The 19,713-nt window shown below is 41.7% G+C and overlaps 1 protein-coding gene across 6 annotated transcripts; it reads right to left on the bottom strand.

Moving 5' to 3' along the window:
• Window positions 1-12,332: 12,332 nt before the first annotated feature.
• Window positions 12,333-19,624, bottom strand: LOC6618095. Of its 6 annotated transcripts, none has more exons than XM_032725022.1 (12): window positions 19,532-19,624; window positions 17,928-18,453; window positions 17,312-17,851; window positions 17,136-17,249; window positions 16,138-17,079; window positions 15,761-16,076; window positions 15,394-15,533; window positions 15,252-15,257; window positions 14,795-15,160; window positions 14,257-14,733; window positions 14,046-14,186; window positions 12,333-13,990 (listed from the first exon to the last, which is right to left on the bottom strand). In XM_032725022.1, the coding sequence occupies exons 2-12, from the start codon at window positions 18,318-18,320 to the stop codon at window positions 13,919-13,921; spliced, it is 3,507 nt and encodes a 1,168-aa protein (XP_032580913.1). In that variant the 5' UTR covers window positions 18,321-18,453; window positions 19,532-19,624; the 3' UTR covers window positions 12,333-13,918. The 6 variants fall into 6 exon arrangements, with proteins under 6 accessions (XP_032580913.1, XP_032580916.1, XP_032580914.1 ...); XM_032725025.1 differs by having other exon boundaries at window positions 15,394-15,515; XM_032725023.1 differs by having other exon boundaries at window positions 17,136-17,246.
• Window positions 19,625-19,713: the final 89 nt, after the last annotated feature.

The raw sequence follows: 19,713 nt of genomic DNA, 5'->3' as shown, positions 1-19,713 counted from the left end.
TGGCTAAGGTTTGATGTAAACAAAAGTATAGTTGCTCAGTGGTAAAATATTTAGTGTATATTTATAACACATTTATTTGTACCACATTGCGTATGCGTTATATTTGATATTCTCAACTTACATCTATAAATGCCACGTTGCGTATACGCAATATTTTCAAATTAAAATCGATTATAGTTATTGAAATACTCATAAGTGATTACAGGATATCTGCCGCATCTAGAGTCCGCGTACTGATTGCCTTTTTTATTTGTCTTCTGGCGAAAAGGGACGCGAATAGGCGAAGGCCACTCCATGGGCACCACATAATTTTAACTTTTGTAGGCCAACATAAATACTTGATTAAGTAAATCCACATTTGTAGACAGACTTGAGACGAGTTGGGACCCACAAGAGAGTAAAAAACCTTTGACCCGCCGATCCTATGTTGTGGCCCCGACTTCTTTTATGCTGCTCGATTTGCATAATTTAGCAAGCTGAATAGGCGCGTGGCTAGGCTCGAAAGTTATACCCAATTTGGCCAGTAATCAGGTTAAAATGGCTACCATGCTCGAAAGTTAACCTGTCAGTGGCGCGACTCTGGGAATTCCACAAATCTTCGATAAATCCCGACCAGATAAATATACTACTAAATATACAGAAATAAATAAAAGAGCGCCCAGTCATACAAAACAAACAATCAACTTGAGTATCTCGCCGAATCGCCGGGCAAATAATGAAGCAATGAAATGGCCAATTTAAATCAATGCTCCTCTTCGTCCAGACGCAAAAAAAATAACGCTTAAAAGAGAAAAAAAAGCGGGGCAAAAAGAATGCGAATGGCCAAATTGCCTTTCGGCCAGCTCTTTTCGTTGTTTTTATTATTTGTGCCACTGCTGACCCATCATCGTCTTCTACATGCCATTAAATGTTGCAGATTTTCGACGGATTTCAGTCTGATTCGCTTTAGAGCCACAATCAATCGAACGGAATCACCACTTTTGATGGCGAGCGCTTTATGGCAGTGTCTACTGTAGTAAAATCCAAGATTATAACTCACTTAACGTGCGAGGAATTTTTCATGCATACTATGTGTTATGATTGGCTGGTTAGGTCTTAAATATTTTGTTATTTATATCATTATTAATTAAATACATTATGAATATATTCCTGGCAGCTCGGACAATGATAAATATTGATTTTGTACCATCGATGGCGACAACAATTACAATGATAAAAGATTGGCAGCCGCTTTTCTTTGACATATGGCTGTTCCCGCGTCCTGCGTCCCTCGTCCTGCACTTCGTCCTGGCCCCTCAATGCTGCGTACCGCCTTCCATCCATCAGCTGGATCCTCCAGAGTCTAGACGTTTCCACATAAAAGCCTCGACGTCTCGCTTTTCCTTTCCACTTTTCACTTCCCCCCGTCTGACACAAATTTTTTTGTAATTATGCGACAGATTCGTTTTTCAACGGCCCATGTTTCTTCACACTCACATTTTTTTGTTGTGTGATTTTTTTCCCACCTTGTTTTGTTTGTTGCTATCCTTGCGCCTTCCTCCTGCGCGGATCCTTTGTGCTCCTTTTTAATGGCAACGCTTTGCGTGCCTAATTTGCAGCGCACACGGCGCACATTAATGAGGAGCGTCCAAAAAGGACGAGGGCGAAGGGGCAGGATGTGGGACACTGTGGAGCAGGATCTCATTTTATCAGGAGGTGGGCCTCAAAATGCATTTCTTTGTTGATCGTACCATAAGATCTTAGCATCTATAACCATGAAATGTTTTTCAATAAAAAATAATAATAATATAAGGTTTAATGATAAAGTAGGCTTTTAATAAAAATTCTTATTTGCGTAGTGACGAAGGCTACCCCAACAAACAATACTGATCGTACCAAGCCAAAGCTTATATAACCATTTAAAATTATAAATAATAAGGATATAAGGTATACTGATTTTATTATTTTATTTATTATTTTTAGTTTATTCCATTTAACTGTAGACGGCAGTCAGCGTAGTGACGAAGGCTACCACAGTATACATAGGCGAATAGATGAAAGTCGTCTGTGGTCCGATCAGAATAATTAGTACGTCGAAAGATATTCCAAAAACTTAAGAAATGGTTTGCCATTTATACTTATTACTCAATAATCTTAGATATTTATTATAAATAGAATATGAATACTTATTAGTACAAATTTATTGCGAATTTTGTTTAGATTAAATCCACTGTAAGTGCGAAATAATATATCTGGCGATATTATATGGCGACCCGTATGCGCGCATGATTAAATAAAATGGAAAATGTAGCAAGGGGCGAAATTTTCCGGGCCGGGCGCTGGAGTGTCGTGTGAAATGCAATTTCAACGCTTTCTTTTAACTGTTAAATTAATGATGATAAAGTGCGGACCAGCCAGAAGAAGTGGGTTAAATGGCGCCCGATTGCGTGGGAAAGGAGAGGGGGGGGGGGGGGGGGGTCCAGTGGAGGCGATGGAATACCAACGATGGAGGATCCTTCGGCACCTCAGAAAATCGGGCCTATATTCCTGGGCACACACGCATGAAATTAATTACGAAATGCGTGGGCGAATGTGCAAAAACGTTTACAGCAATTTAATGCCTGTAAATAAAACAAATTGCAAAGCAAAACGCACAGCGACACCAATGGAAAAGCAACGAAATCTGAATTGAAATGAGAAATAGAAATGCGGGATGGTTGGGAATCTAAATCGATGAGTAGAGTATCCTAGAAATATATTAAATATAAAGGTATTATTTAAGATTATTTGAAATACTAACATAGTTAGTCTATAGATGCAAGTTAATAAGATAATAAGTTCATAGTTCATAAGTTCAAAAGTTCATATTATTGGACTTAAGCTGCAAAATATGTGTGTATGGGAATAAATTAGATATTTTTAAATCATATGCTCCTATTTTTAATTAAATTTTAACAATAAAATAAAAGTGTTAAAAGAGGATAGGATCTCGCGGACTTAACAAGTTTGTTTTTTCCAGGGTACCACAGAGCAGAGTAGTGAGAATCAGACGCAAAATATGCAGACAAACAAATGGCGGGCAAAATCTGACGTATGTCATGTGTGCGAGGGGGAGGGCACCATGCTGTCGCGCGGTGGTGGGAGCGAGAGGGGCAGAGGCGTAAAAATAAAATGAAATTTGACACTTTGTTTCTTTTTGTGGGTGCCAAATTAAAGCGTTTGGCGTATGTATGTGTGTGTGTCTCTGTGGGTGCTGCCATTGGAGTTGTTCTTGCTCTTTTGTGGGTTATGAAATAAACACACTCTCTCGCATACACACACACACTCCCAAACTCCCACATGCACTCACGTATCACACAGAAGTGAGTGTTTGTTGTTGGCAGTAGATTTTCCGATCATTTTACGCGTATTTTACTCCGAATGCCAAAACCAGCATAAACGACCTTGGAATGGGCGTGGGAGGGCCCCAGCCACCCACTTTGCGCCCATCGCCCGCAAACAAATCGACTGCGACATTTACAGGACCCCAGTGGCCTTCGGCCCTCCCGTTTCTTCCGACCACCGTGTCCTTTTCCCCTGGAAACCGTGGCAAGCTCGAGAAAACAGCGGAAAACTGGGCAGGAAACAAAGAAAACTGAGATGCCCTAAAAGGTATGCTATATGTTTTCTAAAAATTCGAACCAAAACCAAGGGAAAACTTCAAAATAGAAACAGGATGCTAATAATAAAACAAAAGTTTTTGCTATTTTCTAAGACTTGTGAGCAATATTTCTGGCTTAATATTGCGAATATTTTTCGAGTTTGCTGTGAAAAATCGAACATTTAAAGACCAAGAGAAGAACGCTACAAACTGGAAGACAAATGGCCTCCTTGGCCTGTTGCCCAACACCTTTTCCATTGAGGTAGTCCCTTTCAGTGACAACAACCGTTCACCAAACAAATGGAATGGAAAAAGTGTCACAGGCAATCCGATGCAAGTGCATCACGCATCCGCCCTGGTGTACAAATTTCAGAAGCAAAACCGAAAATCGAATCGCAAGAGCACTAAATAAATACAGAAGACTATATAAATAAAGTTAGACCAACGGTGTGGGTTAAATCGAAACAAAAGAGGAAAAGGGCCAAGACAACGGACCAGAGTTGGAAAATTTCATTGAAACAAATTTGGAGATTAAATTACAGCCATTTACCTCGGCAAATATTTGCTGCGAAGATTCCCCCAGAGAAATGGAATCCGCTTGACTGCCGGCGATGATGAAAATGAAAATGATGATGATGATGATGACATTGATGGGCTAACCGACAATGGAAGTGGGATAGTGCCAAGCGATCGGGAATGGGCGCTCAAATCACAGATTGCCTTCTGTCCGTCAGGGGAGCATGTGTAAAATAAATCAAATTTTATTGGGCTAAGCGGTTAGCATGATACCTAATCCCAGTTAACAGACTATTTGACAAGTTAAGGTCTTGAGTTGGAATATTTGTATGGTATGTACAATAGGCATGCATGTAAGTTAATTTACTACTTAAAGGCATCACAGGTTGCTGCATATCCATTGCGATTTGATTCTTCTATATATATATATATATATATGTATATATCCCTTTAGGCAAATCGAGTGGCGAGTGGGAAATGGTCTGCGTTTTCCATTTCGCCGGAGGAGTTCAAGTGCCAATGTGCTGTCAAAAAGTTGCTAGTTGTTGGTTATGTGTTTTATGCACCATCTACCCCTGACATTGGATTTTTACAACTTGTCTGAACTGGCTTAAGTACAAATTGAGTTTCACTGTCGTCCATTATTGTTGGCGGCTCCTTATAAACATTTAAGGTTGTAATATTGTTGTGCTGGCTTTTTAATGGCTTTGTTCGCCCTGGGCTGTCCTGTCTCGCCCCACTAGCCCCATCTCTTTCGCACGCCATCAGGCCGTCTCTTTCGCGGGTGAGACAAAAGCGCAGTGCACATAAATTCATCATAAACGTCGACAATATTAGCTAAATTGACATATGGCCAAGGAACAGACAACAGAAGGTGGGCAAGAACTTTGCCAAAGCCTTCTACACTAAACGATTTCATTTTCAAAAATACGAATACATTCAAACAATTTGTGATAAAAAAACTAGTACTTTCAATTTTCATACCCAAATTACCATTACGAATTTTTAAAAATTGAACACAAATTTTTTTGTTAAAGCCAAGATTTTCCTTTTTCAATATTTGCTACATTTTTGTTTAAGTGTACCAAAAGTTATAATAAAACGCATGAAATGCAGACAATTCCCAAGATAAAGAAGCAGTCTCTAAGTTTTTACTCCGCAAAGACTGTCGCTGCAGCAAAGTCATCTTGAAAGTTTGCAAATTAACCAAGACCATAAAGCGTAAATCGAATTAATTTGGCTAGGCGGCAATAAAGGTTAATCATCAAAAAATGAAAGGAATGCGGCAAAATGAGTTGACGATGATGACGCGGCTGGAATAAAGCTGGTGCGTCTTAACCCATGTTTTTGGTATAAATAATTCACTTAATTTCAAATCAACCAGATTTTAGTTTAAAATTCGCAAATGAGTTTGTTCAGGGAGATATTGAGCTAGGCTTGGGGCATATTTGAAAGTGATAAACCAGAAATGGAAATGGGTTAAAGACTGAGATGAGATCCCTGGGCTTTTGTCTATGTAAATGAGATGGCGCCCCGAAGGCGCTCAAACTAAAGCAAAATGTATCTGTAGGGCAACCGAACAAAAAAAATGCTAAAACAGAAACCAAAGAGATGAGAAAGCAATCTAAAAGTTCTGTTCCATTTATTGACAATTTGTTTCAAAATAATTGGTGAAAGTCCTCATACCCCTTTGACCCCCCTTGACCCAATATCACTGACATCCCCCCATTCCCTACCCTGTTAACTGCTAACAGCTGAGGGCTCCACTCATTTGGTTTATGCGTCCTTCGTCCTGCGTTCCTCTTCCAGCGCTTAAAAGTTGAATGAACTCTACCGTGGGCCGCATATTCGCTCAGTGTGTTTGTTGTCTACTTTTTGAGGGCAGCAGGGAGGCGTGGTCACTTGCAAAATGCATGGAAAATGAATTGCCACCATGCAAATAACGCGAAAACGTCAATATTGTGCAAACTTCAGTGCAAACATAGTGCCTGCCATCAAGTTAGTTCTACAAATATGTTTTGTTTCAAATTCGTTAGTATACCAGTACTAGTTTACCAGCTGAAATAATAATCCGAAAGTCGATTTTTAAGCCCGCTCTTTGACAAATCTTCAGTGGATTTTCATTTGTTTTTGAAAGCCACGTGCAGATCAATTGAATGACAGGTGGTAATGTATGAAATAATCCCACCATAAGCTTTATAAATCATAGAAAACTGCACAAGAAAAAATAATAAATACTTTGGAACGGAAAAGTATCGTAGTATTGATTTATTTATATTGATTGAGTAATATTAGATAGCTCTTCAATAAATAAGTTGTGAATTAGTACTAGAATGAATACTACGGATATAAATACACCTTTCTATCTCTTGAATTTTTTTTGTGTGTGCTTTTAAGAGGAAGGTAGAATCACCTGCGAATGCCACTTTAAAATATTTTATGGGTTTTTCTCCGCAACAAATCCTGAGCAGCTGCTGGTCACCAGAGCGGCTAATTTTCCTCTCCTTTTCTACGCTTCCACTCGGCATTGGCCGTCTCTTTCGTGGCTGCTTTTATGCGCACCCTTCTTCATTTATGATTCCGTTTTACTTGCACTTGTTTTCAGTGATTTTCTCCATTTTCTAGCAGCAATTGGCTGCAAAAGCGCCTCTAATGTGGTCACTTCTTTGTTTTTTTTTCTTTATCTACTTTTAACCCACATCGTGCCGTCTCTTTCCGTCAGCTAGAGCCATCTCTTTCCATTGGCAGCTTAGTGTCGCCAGAGCCAGCGAAGCGTGATAATACAATGAGTAGATAAGTAGTTGCGATTCGCAGTCTCGGTCTACTGTCGATGTCCAGATTGAAGTTGCGGATGTGCGAAAAATACCAAGCGTTGACATGTAGGCACTCGGGGGTTAACATGGACACTGAAAAAAAAAGTGGCAATACTAGAAATTTTGTTAGTAAATTAATATTCACCAAATTTTGACTTAAAACCTGAAAAATCTTCAAATTGTATCAAAATCAATCTACAAATTGCTTTTGAATACTAATTCTATTTATTAAGGTTTCAAAAGGAATCGTTCAGTAATTCCACTGTACATAACCTAATGTGTGATAAAGATATATGAGACCAATTGGTATCTTAATTATAAAGTACAAAAGAAAGAAAAATCTAGTCTAGTTATCAATTACTTAAAATGAAATATGTTATATTATCCTCCGGGTAAGGAGATCGCTGGGGTGTACCCTCTTCAGTCTTCGGAGGGAGATGGACAAATTGCTTACAATAGTTACATTAATAAGGGTAAAAAGTTTACCAGTACAACTTTCTTAACCATTTGAAACCATTCCCAGTTAAATTTTAAGAGAGTTAGTCGTCAAATTCTCTTAGCCAGCTTTCCCCACCACTATTTACCCCAACCGAAGCTGTTCCCACTATTCTATGCTGCCCCCAACTGGGTACAGTGAGGACTGCGGCTGCGCGGATAAGTTTCCCCTCGCTGGCAGGAATCGTGCCTCAGGGGAAATCCGCGATTTATGAATGAAATCAAATTTACTACGCCGCTGGGAACAGTTCTTCTGGCTTCCGAGGACAAGGAACAAGATGTCCTCGCTGTGTTGGTTAGTCAAAGGTTCACGTTCTCTTAAGGTTGAATGACATGGAATTGAATGAAAAAAAAGTGAAAATAATAACACACAACGGAAAATGTGAAACAAACCAAACAAAATGCGACGGAAACTTAATTAAATTGGCTTCCCGTTGAATATGCAAAACCTAAAAGTCAATTTACCGTGGGCCAGCAAGCTAATGTCCTGCATTCACGAACTGGATTTATGGATTGAATATAAGGCCAGATTTATGGGGATCAGATATGAGAGGTATTTTAGGGGCCTTCGTCATCATTTGATATGCTTCCTGGACTCTAGCTCGAAATAAGACTAAGCGTGGGTCTTTGGCCAAGGACATGCAACTGATGTTCCACGCTCAGCACCATTATTCATATCCTTGAGGATTTAATAGACTGTACACAAGTACTAGTTTTTACTGCCCGGCAAGCGGTTGAATAATGGCTTGTCACGAAGGATGAGAGCGCTTGATGTGCAACGACAAAGTGCAAGTTGATGTCTTGTTTGCTATTTGACTGGCTGCTCTTTTCAGGATGGCTTCGTCCTTTTGCAGTAATTTCCAAAAAAAAAAAATCCTTAACTGAAGCACTGGCTTTAAAGCCCACATATGTTGCGACTAGTTTTGGAATACCTCTCAATCTCCAAGTGAAATCTGAAATTTAACAAGTCCCTTTTCCAAATCACGAACTGCAACCGCTTGTGTTTATGGAGCGTCTTTTGGACCACAGCTCGTATAGCACAAAAATTTGCGCATATTTCGATGTCATTTTGCCTAACCGCTGTGCACACTTACATTTTACACAATGCCATAAACTTATGTTTGGCCGTGTGAGAATGGAGAGCTGCGAAAGTGCACACAAAACTCTCCAGAGTGAGCGGCTGATCATAAACGGAAACGGAAGTGGCCACAAACGCTCGCACACAAATTCTCCAATATGGTATGGTGTGCGATAACAGTAAAAACTATCAAGTGTGGACCCACCAAAGAGGTAAACCTATACTTAAAGTAAAACGTTTAAAATCAAAATAATAAATGGAGCACAAACCCTGTGATTACAACGTTTCAAACACATTGTTTAAACATGAGATATACTTTTGTTTCTTTTAAAATTGGATTTCTGGATTTTTGCAAGCACACTTCTTGGGGATCAAAAAGAGATACCCAAAAAGGTGCGTGTGAAAAAGTGGAATTGGAGTCCGTGGAAAGTGGCTGAGATTGCTCGTAAAACCGGTAACCAAACCATTTTTCCGGCTGCGAAAGAAGCATTTTGGGACTTATGCTCTAGGCCAAAGTAGAATTGGCGAAAAATGCGGAGGCGAGGAAGCAAATGCATTCGGCTGTTGATTATGCCCGGCTAATTGGGGGCTTTTCCGGGGGTAAACACGATGCAGCTGCCTCGATTGCATGCAAATGAGGCGCGAAAACCAGCCAGTGGCTTTAATTGTTATGTTTTGGTTTGGGTTTCGCTGCGTTTCGAGTGGCAAAAACCTCCATCAACCTTGTTGGGGCCAAGCAACGCAAGGTCATGCCCACTCCCCAACCTCCACAAAAAAAAAAACCGCCAGCCATTTTCGCCCACCAAGACCAACCACCCAGCCACCCACGCAACGCACAGGAGACAACAACAAGAGTGCACAACACTGACATGGGGAGCGACAGCGACTGCGATTCAGTTGGGAAATATGAAGTATACGCCGAGTATACACGTGCGACACGGCGCAAAAGACAACTTATTTAACACATTATGTGCAAGTTCAAATATTCAACTTTAACTCGGGCTTCAACCCAAGACGACCCGCGCTCTCCCATTTTCCCATTTGCCCATCTCAACATTTTCAGATCCTCCCAACTTCCATCACTTCATCGCGACATGTGCGAGAAACTTTTCCCTTTGCCAACAAACTTCTTTAGCTTGAGCCGAATCTTCCAAGGTTCCATGGTGGAGGAGCTGCTTCAGCGAAAATGCATGAAATTATTCATAGTTTCTTTGTGGCACAGGTAAGTACTAAATTACAATGTCTAACTTTTATGCTAATCATTTTGTTTTATTCAAGGAACACTTGTTACAGGCAATGTGTCACATAAGTTGCGTTTGTAAATTTAAATACGTATATTATTATTAGTTTGTGTATGCCTTAATAACAAATCGCACCACTTGTTGGTCAAAGTCTTAATTCTGCTTTTTTTGCGGCCATATATCTTAAACCACTGCAGTTTATGACAGCGATGCCTTCTGGTTTTGTGGCCAACGGTAAGGAAAGGGCGTCGTTCGCAAAAGGTGCGAATATGACGTGCACCTGGCCTGTTCACGCCCTTTTGACCACATCGCATTTTGATTAACTTTGCAGTTGCTGCTGCATGCTGCCAAAAAGTGGGCGGTTCAAGGCGGGGGCGTGACAGATGCAGACGCAGATGCAGATTCACGGTAAAGCGCATATTAAATTCCACTTTGGCGGCAGATGGACGTCCAGAGGAACAACTGCTTCGCATAATGCACGAAGGGGCTGGGACAGTGAACTCTAGCTAATACCGACAGGAAAGCAACAGTGAACTCTGGCTTATACCCACCGGAAGGTGAAAGTGGAGTAGCTAATATAATTAATTGCTATCCATACATGTTTTAGATTTTAAACGTATATATTTTGCTTGAATTGCAAACTTATTACTTACAAATGGTCAAAAATAAACTGACATTTTACATTTTTACCATTATTTTCATTGTTATGTCCTATAAACAAATATTTCTTTGCTGCAAAATCGGAAATCCGTGAATTCATAACTTTGATATATTTTGGCTAAATACAATCAACTATTTTTCCTGCAATATATATATAGTATATATTAGAGAAATGCAACATCTAAATGATCTTATAGTCGGTCTTCACTGTTGCCCTTGTGTTTGCCCACCAACAAATGCGGCAAATGGGCAAACAAAAAAAAATGCATTGTCCCAGCGACAGGACTCCTTCGTTCCTCGTGTCACTTAATTTCCAGCGACAATAAAGCCAACAATGGCAATAAAGAGCCAAAAGATAAGCCACACAAAGAGCCACCGTCGACCTCGAATTGGCTGCGGAAAGGAGTGAAAGGACACGCCAGTCCGGGTTCGAGTCCTGCTGCTCCCTGCTCCTTGCTCCCTGATGGTCAAAGGATGTGATCTGGTGCAGGATGATATATGACAGCCGCATATGGCCGCATGGCCATTTGAATGCACTTTCAACCACTGTGAAAGTACAGGTTTTATTATTTTGGGTGGAAAAATGGCAAGGAAAGGCGGTCTGGTAAATATATATGTGCTCTGCGTGCAGCGTTAATGCAACAGGGATGGAAAGAATATTGCTGAAAAATGCTTTATCATATAAAAATATAAATAAAAATATAAAAATATAAATAAAATAGCAGTTTTAATTTATCTTTAATGTTAACGTAGCCAAGTTTACACTTCTACGTTTAGCACTGAATAAGTTTTATTCCTTACGTTTTCATCAGTGAATCATCAACTCATTTTGTATAAAAACAAGTAAGATAAATTGTTAAATCACTAATAAATAAATAAATAAATCATATAATCATATATCATATATATATAATATAAGAAATTGTATTTTTTTTTTTAATTATCAATTATATACATATGTATATGTGCTTTTAATGACATTTTTTCTTTAGTCAAATAATTCGCTAAAGTTATATCCTTTTATATATTTTCCAACTCCCAAGTGCTTTTCGAATTCCTACAATTTATTATGCCTACTTTTCCTTGTCTGACTTTAATTAATATTTTTATTAATATTCACACACAATTTCGTTTCGAGAATTGCGAAAGATGAAAACCACAATGCCAACGTCGTTTTTAATTCGATTATAAAGCGTATGCAAAAAACTGAAATATAAAAAAAAACATACAACATATACTCGTATTAATATTCCACTTTAATTCTGCATTCCCTTGGGGCCAAATAATTGCAATCCCTTTTCCGCAAAGGAGTTGTAAAAGTATTTTTAAATTGGACGTTTTTCTGGGCCACATCTGTAGTGAACGGCTGTACACTGAAAGAAATATTTCGATTTGGCTAATACCATTTGAAATTGCTTTTTATTTATGTGCACTTAAAAAAAAATAAACACACTGAAAATGCTATTTTTATGAACCACTCCAGATGTGATGTCGAATGTAAAAATGTGTAAGCAGTGTGAAATGCGAAAGTATTTATATTTTTTATGTGCATTTGTTGCTGGCAGCGAAATGGAGCGATGCTTTTTTACATTTCACGTAAATAATAACGGTTTGACTGCAGCAGCTGCGTCAACAAGGAAAACATTTTTCGAATATGTGACCCCTGACCCCAACAAAACCATCACTCACCACCCATTATTCACCCCAATCAATTAAAGTTATACGCTTAAAGCAAAGGAAAACCTTTGAAAAAGTTACACAAACTAAAGCTAATATCAAATTCCATTTAGGGAGATTAAAATACAAATTGTAATTATTTTGTTTATTATATTATATACATATCAGCTGTAAACTTACCTTGTTACTGTTCACAACCTGTAATCCAAGCCAAAATTGTTTAAAACTCGATGTTTGTGTATAAATGTAGTTTATTTTTGTTTCTCGCTGTTGTTTGCATTCGGTCACGTGTTAAGTATTAATAAATAAATTGCATTAGGTAGTATACGATTAGTGTTTGGTTTAAGAAGTTAGTTAGAGGCGCAGTAGCAGAGAGTTTCTATAGTGGGTTCCTTAGTGTGTTTGCCGTGTCCCGAGTAGCTTAGAAATTAATAATTTAATTGTTGTGGCTGTGTGTGTCGTCTGTGTTTTGCAAAAATATTGCACCTGCGCTTCCGAATGGCGATCAGAAGAATTCTATATATATATATATATATATATATATATATATATTTATATAAATATTATTAACTTGCGTCTTTTGTTGTTACCTGCACTTGAAATATTTAAAATACTCTTTTAGTTTAGTCGTTTCCATTTAGATTAATAACATATGTATACATATTGGTTTCAATTTGCTTTTGTGGTTTATTTGCCTTTTTTGTCGCTTTTTAAGTATGCAAAAATAAGCTCTCTCTCTTTCTTTCTCTCTGTGTTTATCCCTTTTGCTTTCTATGGCGCCGTCTCTGTCGTTTATGTGGCTCCGTCTCTTTCTTACATGTATGCCTTTGCTTAACAGAAACTAGACAATGCTGAAATTATTGTTTTTCGTATTACTTTTGCTGTTTTGCTTATTGTTTTCGCTTTAGATATATCATAATTATCGTACGAGTATATATCGTTATGTATATGGCAATAATCGATCGAGAAATGTGCAGTTTTCTTGTACAAACATTACATATACAATTAGAATCAATATGCGCTTCGTTTTATGTTTTTCTGACGCTTTTTAAATGCATTTATTTTGTTTGTTGTTTTGTTGGTTTTGCAGGCATGGCTTCGTTTGTCTAAGGCTATTTTTAATAATAAATATCGGTAATGGTATTGCAATAATTATCCGCAATGGCTCTATACAATAATAAGTTTAACGAAATCTAATCTTTTTTGGCATAAGGTGTGTTGCTTTTTGTTTCTTTTTATCGAAAATTATAAATGTAGTTAAAGAACTAAAGTACGGTTAATATACATGACAAATAATGGATTAGATCATATCATAAAAATTTGCTTGCAAGTAAATTCAATCGAATGCTTAAGCTAATGGATGCGAGGGAGTTCGGGAAGGTTGGTATTTTCGGGACAATGCGTTTACAATTTTTTAAATACTTTACAATGACTGCTCACATACACTCGCACTGGCTTTAAATTCAGTCTTTTTCATGTACACAGATGGACAAAATGAACCAAAAAGTAGCATATTCTGTAACTGCAGTAATAATAATCTCTATTGCAGTTGTGGTCGCTGTGGACACCTGAACGATTTGACGACGAACAATTAATCTCATTGTAGACTTAATACATTTGCAATTCATTTAAATTAACTACAATTATGCTCGCAATGTGAATACATAAAGACAAATAATCAATGAACAATTTAAGACTAAACAAATTCCAATTTAAGGTCTCTTTGCGAATCAATGGAACTTAAAGCTGGTCAAGTTGCAGTTGACGAATTTATAGTTTTTCGATTCCAGCGTAGGCGTGTGAACAGTTGCATATATATTTATATATAGATTGGCGTCTCTTGACCGGTGAGCAAACGAAACATGGACGTGGGCATTGTCTTCATAAGGATCTGATAAGAAATATATTATAAATATAAGAATTAGGAATTTAAAAACGCATCATACCTCGCCCACTGAGGATGACAACAGCTTGACAATGGTATCGTGTGGCACGGCCACAACGCTCTGGTTGTTAATCTCAATGATGCGGTGGCCAACGCGTACTCCGCCCCGCTCAGCGATTCCTCCACGCAAAAGACTGCAGATCTGCATTAAATAAATAAATATGATAAGAAGCAGGATAAAAAGAGTTATTTGAACATTTTAAATTTTTTACCACGCCATTTTGAACACTAAAACCCAACTGGAACAGCGCCTTGGGACGCAGGATCTTAACCTCGACGACAGGCGGACAGGGCACAACGGTGAACTTGACGGCAGTTTGGTTCTTGGCATTGCGTATGTAGCTCTGGCAGGTGGACAGCGGCAGTCCCACCAGGCTCATGCCGTTAATGGCGATCAGCTGGTCACCGATGTTCAGCTGGCCGCAGCGGGCAGCTGCTCCGGAACTCATCAGGTTGGCTATCACCACGGTGGGCAGCATGGAACCCCAGCCACTCTCTACGATCACCACGCCTAGGATCTCGCCTTTGGCCTTCGGCACAACCACCTCCTTTTGCAGCTCCTTTTTGGCAAAGATCTCCAGCTCGTCACCGAAAATCTCCTGGCTGTTGAGCACCTCCTGGTAGTCCATCTCTTTGGCCAGGCTCTCGTTTTCGATGCCGTTTGCCTTCAGGAACTCCATGTAGGCCACCTGGTTAGGTTTTGATTGTTAATTATACGTGCCAATAGCATTTTTAAGGGTATTCGCGAACCTGGAAGGCCTGTCCAATGGACTGAGCTATGAACTGCGCCTCATCGCTTTCGAACACGTGGCAGATCATTTTGGGCGTGCGATTGTGCTTGCTGAGTGGCTCTTTGGGCGGCGACTCCTCCTCGCCTATGCCCGGAGTGGGAACATCACCTAATGGACTTGTGATCGATGGATCCACAACACTATTCGGTACGAATCGGCGACGAGCCATCAGCACAACCAGATCGCCAATGTCGGCTATATAGGATATAGTACGCAGCGCATGGTCCATCATGATCTCCTTGAGATCCGTGTTAAGCACCATTATTTTTTCGGTTGATATGAACAGGTCCACTTCAGTGCTCGGCTGACTTTCGCCCTCGGGAGCCTGGTAAAAAATAACAAATCATATATTATATAATGCATTTACTTCTTAATAGTATCATTTGTCGACTAAAAAGGGGCTAACGAACGCTTACCAAAGCCTATCGAGAGGAATGCGCAGCAGGGAACGAGAAAAGCGAACGAGAAAGTTTTTAGACACACACATAGAGCATAGCCTAGCGGGGTTTCTTTGAATGGATGTGCTTTTGTGTGCATCACAAGGTTTTCTTCACTTACCTTGATCCTGGAAACGGCCTCCTCAGCCTGCATCATTCTGGTCGACTTGGTCGGCTGACCCTCGCAGACAAGTTGAGTGGATCCAAGGTATCTGGCCCGAAACAACACGCCCTCAATGAGAACTTTAGGTTCCAAGAGACCTAAGGACGAACATTTTTTAAATTAGTTACGGAGTGCGTTAATGGTCTTCATTTCTGATTGTTAAAAAACAAAAGGGTAGTATAAAAAAAAACCTAAACTTCTGCTGGGTAACAGAGACTTACGTGATGTCAGCATTAAATATTTTTGAATTGCAGCGTGAAATGTTGAATCGGATTTCATATCAGTAAACGAACAACAAGGGGCGTTGATCACTATGCTAACTTACCCTCTTTGTTCCGCGATTTGGCCTTCTTGTCCGAGTTGGCAGAGTCCTTTAGGGATTTAATAGAGCCCGTGGGACTTTTGGTGAACTGCAGTTTTTCCGTCGAGCTTATGGAGATGTCGGTCGTGCCCACGATCTGACAGATGTCCGGCGAATTGGGTGTCAGCGAGGTGCCGATGCCTTGTCGAATGGTGGCCGTCGAGTAGGTTTGCGGCTTGGTAGTATTCATTGGATTCGGATTGTTGTTGTCGGACGTGCCATTCAGATGCCCATTGCTGGCAATATCCGTGCCCTCATTGGCATTGTTATCAGCCAGGGTCTGTAAAATTATTATTTGTAATTATTTTAAACTGATATCGCTGTGTGTTTGCATTCCTTACCTGATCGGCGAAGAAATCCTGCTCATCGTGCCTCTGCTGACCCAACAGGCGATCTGTTTCCAGGTCGGTGTCTGGTTCCTCATCCGCCGCCGCACCTTGGGCCCCGGAGACGGTCGTCCCCTTGCGTGGAACCCAAACCGGTGAATCTGGATCCGTGGGCAGCACTTCGTCACAGAATTTCAGTTTTTCAGGCTGCGTTTTAGCACGCTGCAACGCGGAACGTATCTCCTTCATGGCCTCCTGGATTTCCGAAGCAGCCTGCGATGGCAAAGATCCTCCCCCAGTTACTGGTGTCACCCCCAGTCCTGATCCCGCTGACTTCTCTGTGTGAGTACCTCCCAAAGCTGCAGCATAAACCGCACCGTAGTGACTGTCCAGTGGATTATCAGCATCTGGCGCCATGGTCATGGATTCACTTGCATCGGCGATCTCGATTTGGGGTGGCGATGATGGAGGCGGAGCCGGGGGCATGGGCAGTGAGGCGAAGTCGCTTATCAGCGCCGATTGCGAGGCATCTGTGGTCAATGTGGCCAAGCTGGCGCTCATCACATTGTAGTCGGTATCCAGCCGCTCGCCATTACCGTTGTTCTCGTGGACGGGCTGAGATTGGGACGACTGCTGCTTGTCACACACCACGGATACGTTGTTCTCCGTATCGGAGGCGTGGCCACTGCTTAGGCCATCTTCTAGGACAGGCATGCTCGTATACAGTTTACCAAAATCCGTGGGGCAGTTAATGTCGTTAGACAGACTGTCCAAATCACCGCAATTCGAATCGTAATCCGTCGTCTCGGGAGACAGGGTAAAGTTTCGGGAGTGTCGGCGCAGATTTGCCTCCAGTTCGGTGTCCGCCAAATCGCCGCTGCTTCGGCTATTCGAATCAATGTACAGCTCAATATCATTATGCTCCTGGTAGGTCGTCGCTGTATTCTGGTCACTGGGCTAGAAATCGAACAATCGTTAGATATTTTAACGACTTTCATTTCGTTATGACTCACTGGCTTCTTAGTAGGCGACCGGTGAACCATGTAGAGCTCATCTTTGGGTATTCTCGCCAGCCGCTGTCCTATATATGCCTGCTCCATGGGCGTAGCTGGGTACTCTTGTGGCTGCTAGTCAATCAAAATACAATGTTTAATGGGTTTCTAAGCATCTTGGAAGTAGGAGTACTCACCGAACTAGCGACATCGTCTCCACTTTCCGTGGTGTAATCTGTGTACCGCTTTTCGTCCTCCGGATTCGCCTTGAAGAACTCCTCCAGCACCTTTCTGGTCTCTGAGAATTCGTACAGGTAGTCGAAAGTAGGTGTTTTCTCGCGAAGCGTCCCGGAACGCTCTTCCTCGTGGTCGACCAGATCGATAAGGTTGCCCACAGATGCTTTTGCCGGGGCAGTCGCATTACTAGCGGCACTGGTGGTGGGCGAAACTCTTTGCGGGAAACCCGGCGGACGTTTTCTAGGACCACCCATGGTAATGGTATTTGTATTCGGTTGACTGCCAAATCGTCGCGGTGAACCCTCGTACTCGGCTATTGGTAGCTGTCCAATCATTTTGGTCACCTTGAGGACATCCTCATTGCTGCCTTTACGCTGGCCACTCGATGCCTTGTTCATCCAGTTGGTGTCGATGTCGTCGAACACCACGATCTCACCATCACGCAGGCACTGACCGTCCGCCTTGCCCACATCCGTTGGTGAGCCGGGGCTGGCCAATCCCTTAATGAAAGAAGCGGGAAAATCTCATTGTAGTGACTGAAACTAAGCCTGTAAGTAATTCTCCAGGTTAACTTACCTGTGGCAGGACATCACGTGTCTCAAACTGGCTGCCCGGACTCCTACCCAGTCGGATTTGATGCAGCTGCGGTCGCTGGTAGTAATAGCCGCCAGAATCGCGTCCCGCATTCGAACTATAGCTGCCGGATCCCTGAACACCTCCGCCCGATGGCGAAAGACCCTGCAGCGGAACATAGGACAGCTCGCCATTGAGATCCGGCGAATTGAGCACCGTGCTGGCTGGCGTCACATTTGGGCTACGGGTTCGCATCTCCCACACATAACGCTCCTGCTGCTGCTGCTGGTGCTGATGCGATTGCTGCTGCTGCGCCTGCTGGCCAAAGTTCATCTGTATGTGCGGTGGATTGACCATGGACTCGTTACTGCTGTCACTGCAGGAGTTTGAGTTCATGGCTGCACCAACAACTTTGAATTTCCAGGTATGAGGGACTGCGGCTTCGATAGTACTACTACTACTGCTCTAGTGCTGCTGCTGCATCCGCTGCTGCTGCTGCTGCGATTGCTGCCTCACTGTGGGCCACTGCCTGGGGGAAAATGGGTGATTAGTCGATGATCTAAGGCGGCAATGATTCACTGCGCTGCAGCTCAGCGCAGAAAAAAATCAGGGACAGGTGGTCGTGTCGATGACGTACTTCTGCTGATACCCTGCCGCTGCGTACTATATATATATTTAAATCGACATAGAAATACCCTGTGTTCCCCACAGGGAACAGCACAGTAAAATGCCAATCTATAAAATTGCTGATTTGTTTATCTTTGGACCTAAGCCCATTGCTTTAAATTGGGTTTGCCCCAATCATTTCCTAATCATTCTCATGTGTATTTGTATCTTATTACAGGTCCTACCGCACTTCGTTAAATGTAATTGAGTTACGCTAATAATAAGTATTCCATTGTCTCGAGCTTCGGTTTGTTGCTGCACTGGTTTGGTAACCTCTGGTTGTGGTGACCCCCTGGCTGGTCAGCGCAATCAATGCGGGCAATTAACCCACTATTGCCTGTCCATGTGTCTATATGTGGACACCTCTTTCACGGCCCCCCGCCACGGTTGCCACTGACCGAGCTTGAGAGTTTCCCGAGTTCCGGAGCTACCGTGCCCGTGGTTGATTGCGCACACGTAAACTTGGCCTCCAAAAGTCCTCGCGCAGGCAAAACAAACGCAGGAAGCTGCAGCCAGACACAACAACCACCCACGCGAAGGTTGAAGGATGTGTGGTGGGTGGTGGGCGGTGCAAGTGGGTGGTGCCAGGGGGCGGTGGTGGTGCTGGTGTTAAACCCTTTGTTGTCGCCGATTGTTGCAATCACTCAGCACTTTGGAGGCGTGGGAAAAAAACAAACTCCCCGTTACCGTTATGTGTGTCTATCCATGTGCGTATTGTTAAAAATCAATAGGTTTGTCGTTTTTTTTTTTCGCAGCTCCTTGGCTTTTCGTTTCGTTATTTTTTGGTGGGGGCACCGCACAACACAACACTCATGCACACACTCGTCGCACAACGACGCACACACGCAGCGCACTCGAGCAACAACAACTGAAACGGCGGCAACAACAACACGGCCAGCAAGTAGGCACGAAAACAACACCTGTCGCGGTTTTATATTTACCATTTAATTCATATTTATTGCACTACTCCTTCAGCAACTCGATTGGCGCAGAGCGATTGGCAGCAATATAGATAGTCTCTGCTAGACATCGATGGCCTATCGATTGCTATCGACAACGCACAGCCCGGGCAGTGTTGAGCAGCGTAAGAAGGTACGATTCAATTCGTACCTAAATAAACATT

Source organism: Drosophila sechellia, chromosome X, assembly GCF_004382195.2.
Source record: "Drosophila sechellia strain sech25 chromosome X, ASM438219v1, whole genome shotgun sequence".
In the NCBI taxonomy this organism is placed as follows: domain Eukaryota; kingdom Metazoa; phylum Arthropoda; class Insecta; order Diptera; family Drosophilidae; genus Drosophila; species Drosophila sechellia.
Note: the sequence above shows the minus strand (reverse complement) of the source record. Positions and strands in the feature narration are given on the sequence as shown.

Bases quoted from the DNA above. Each gene is read 5' to 3' on its own strand.
- LOC6618095 (XM_032725022.1), bottom strand. From the start codon at position 18,320: ATGAACTCAAACTCCTGCAGTGACAGCAGTAACGAGTCCATGGTCAAT. The intron at 17,250-17,311 runs GTGAGTACTCCT...TTGATTGACTAG, and splicing joins GAGACGATGTCGCTAGTTCG to CAGCCACAAGAGTACCCAGC. The intron at 14,734-14,794 runs GTTCGCGAATAC...AAACCTAACCAG, and splicing joins CCATTGGACAGGCCTTCCAG to GTGGCCTACATGGAGTTCCT.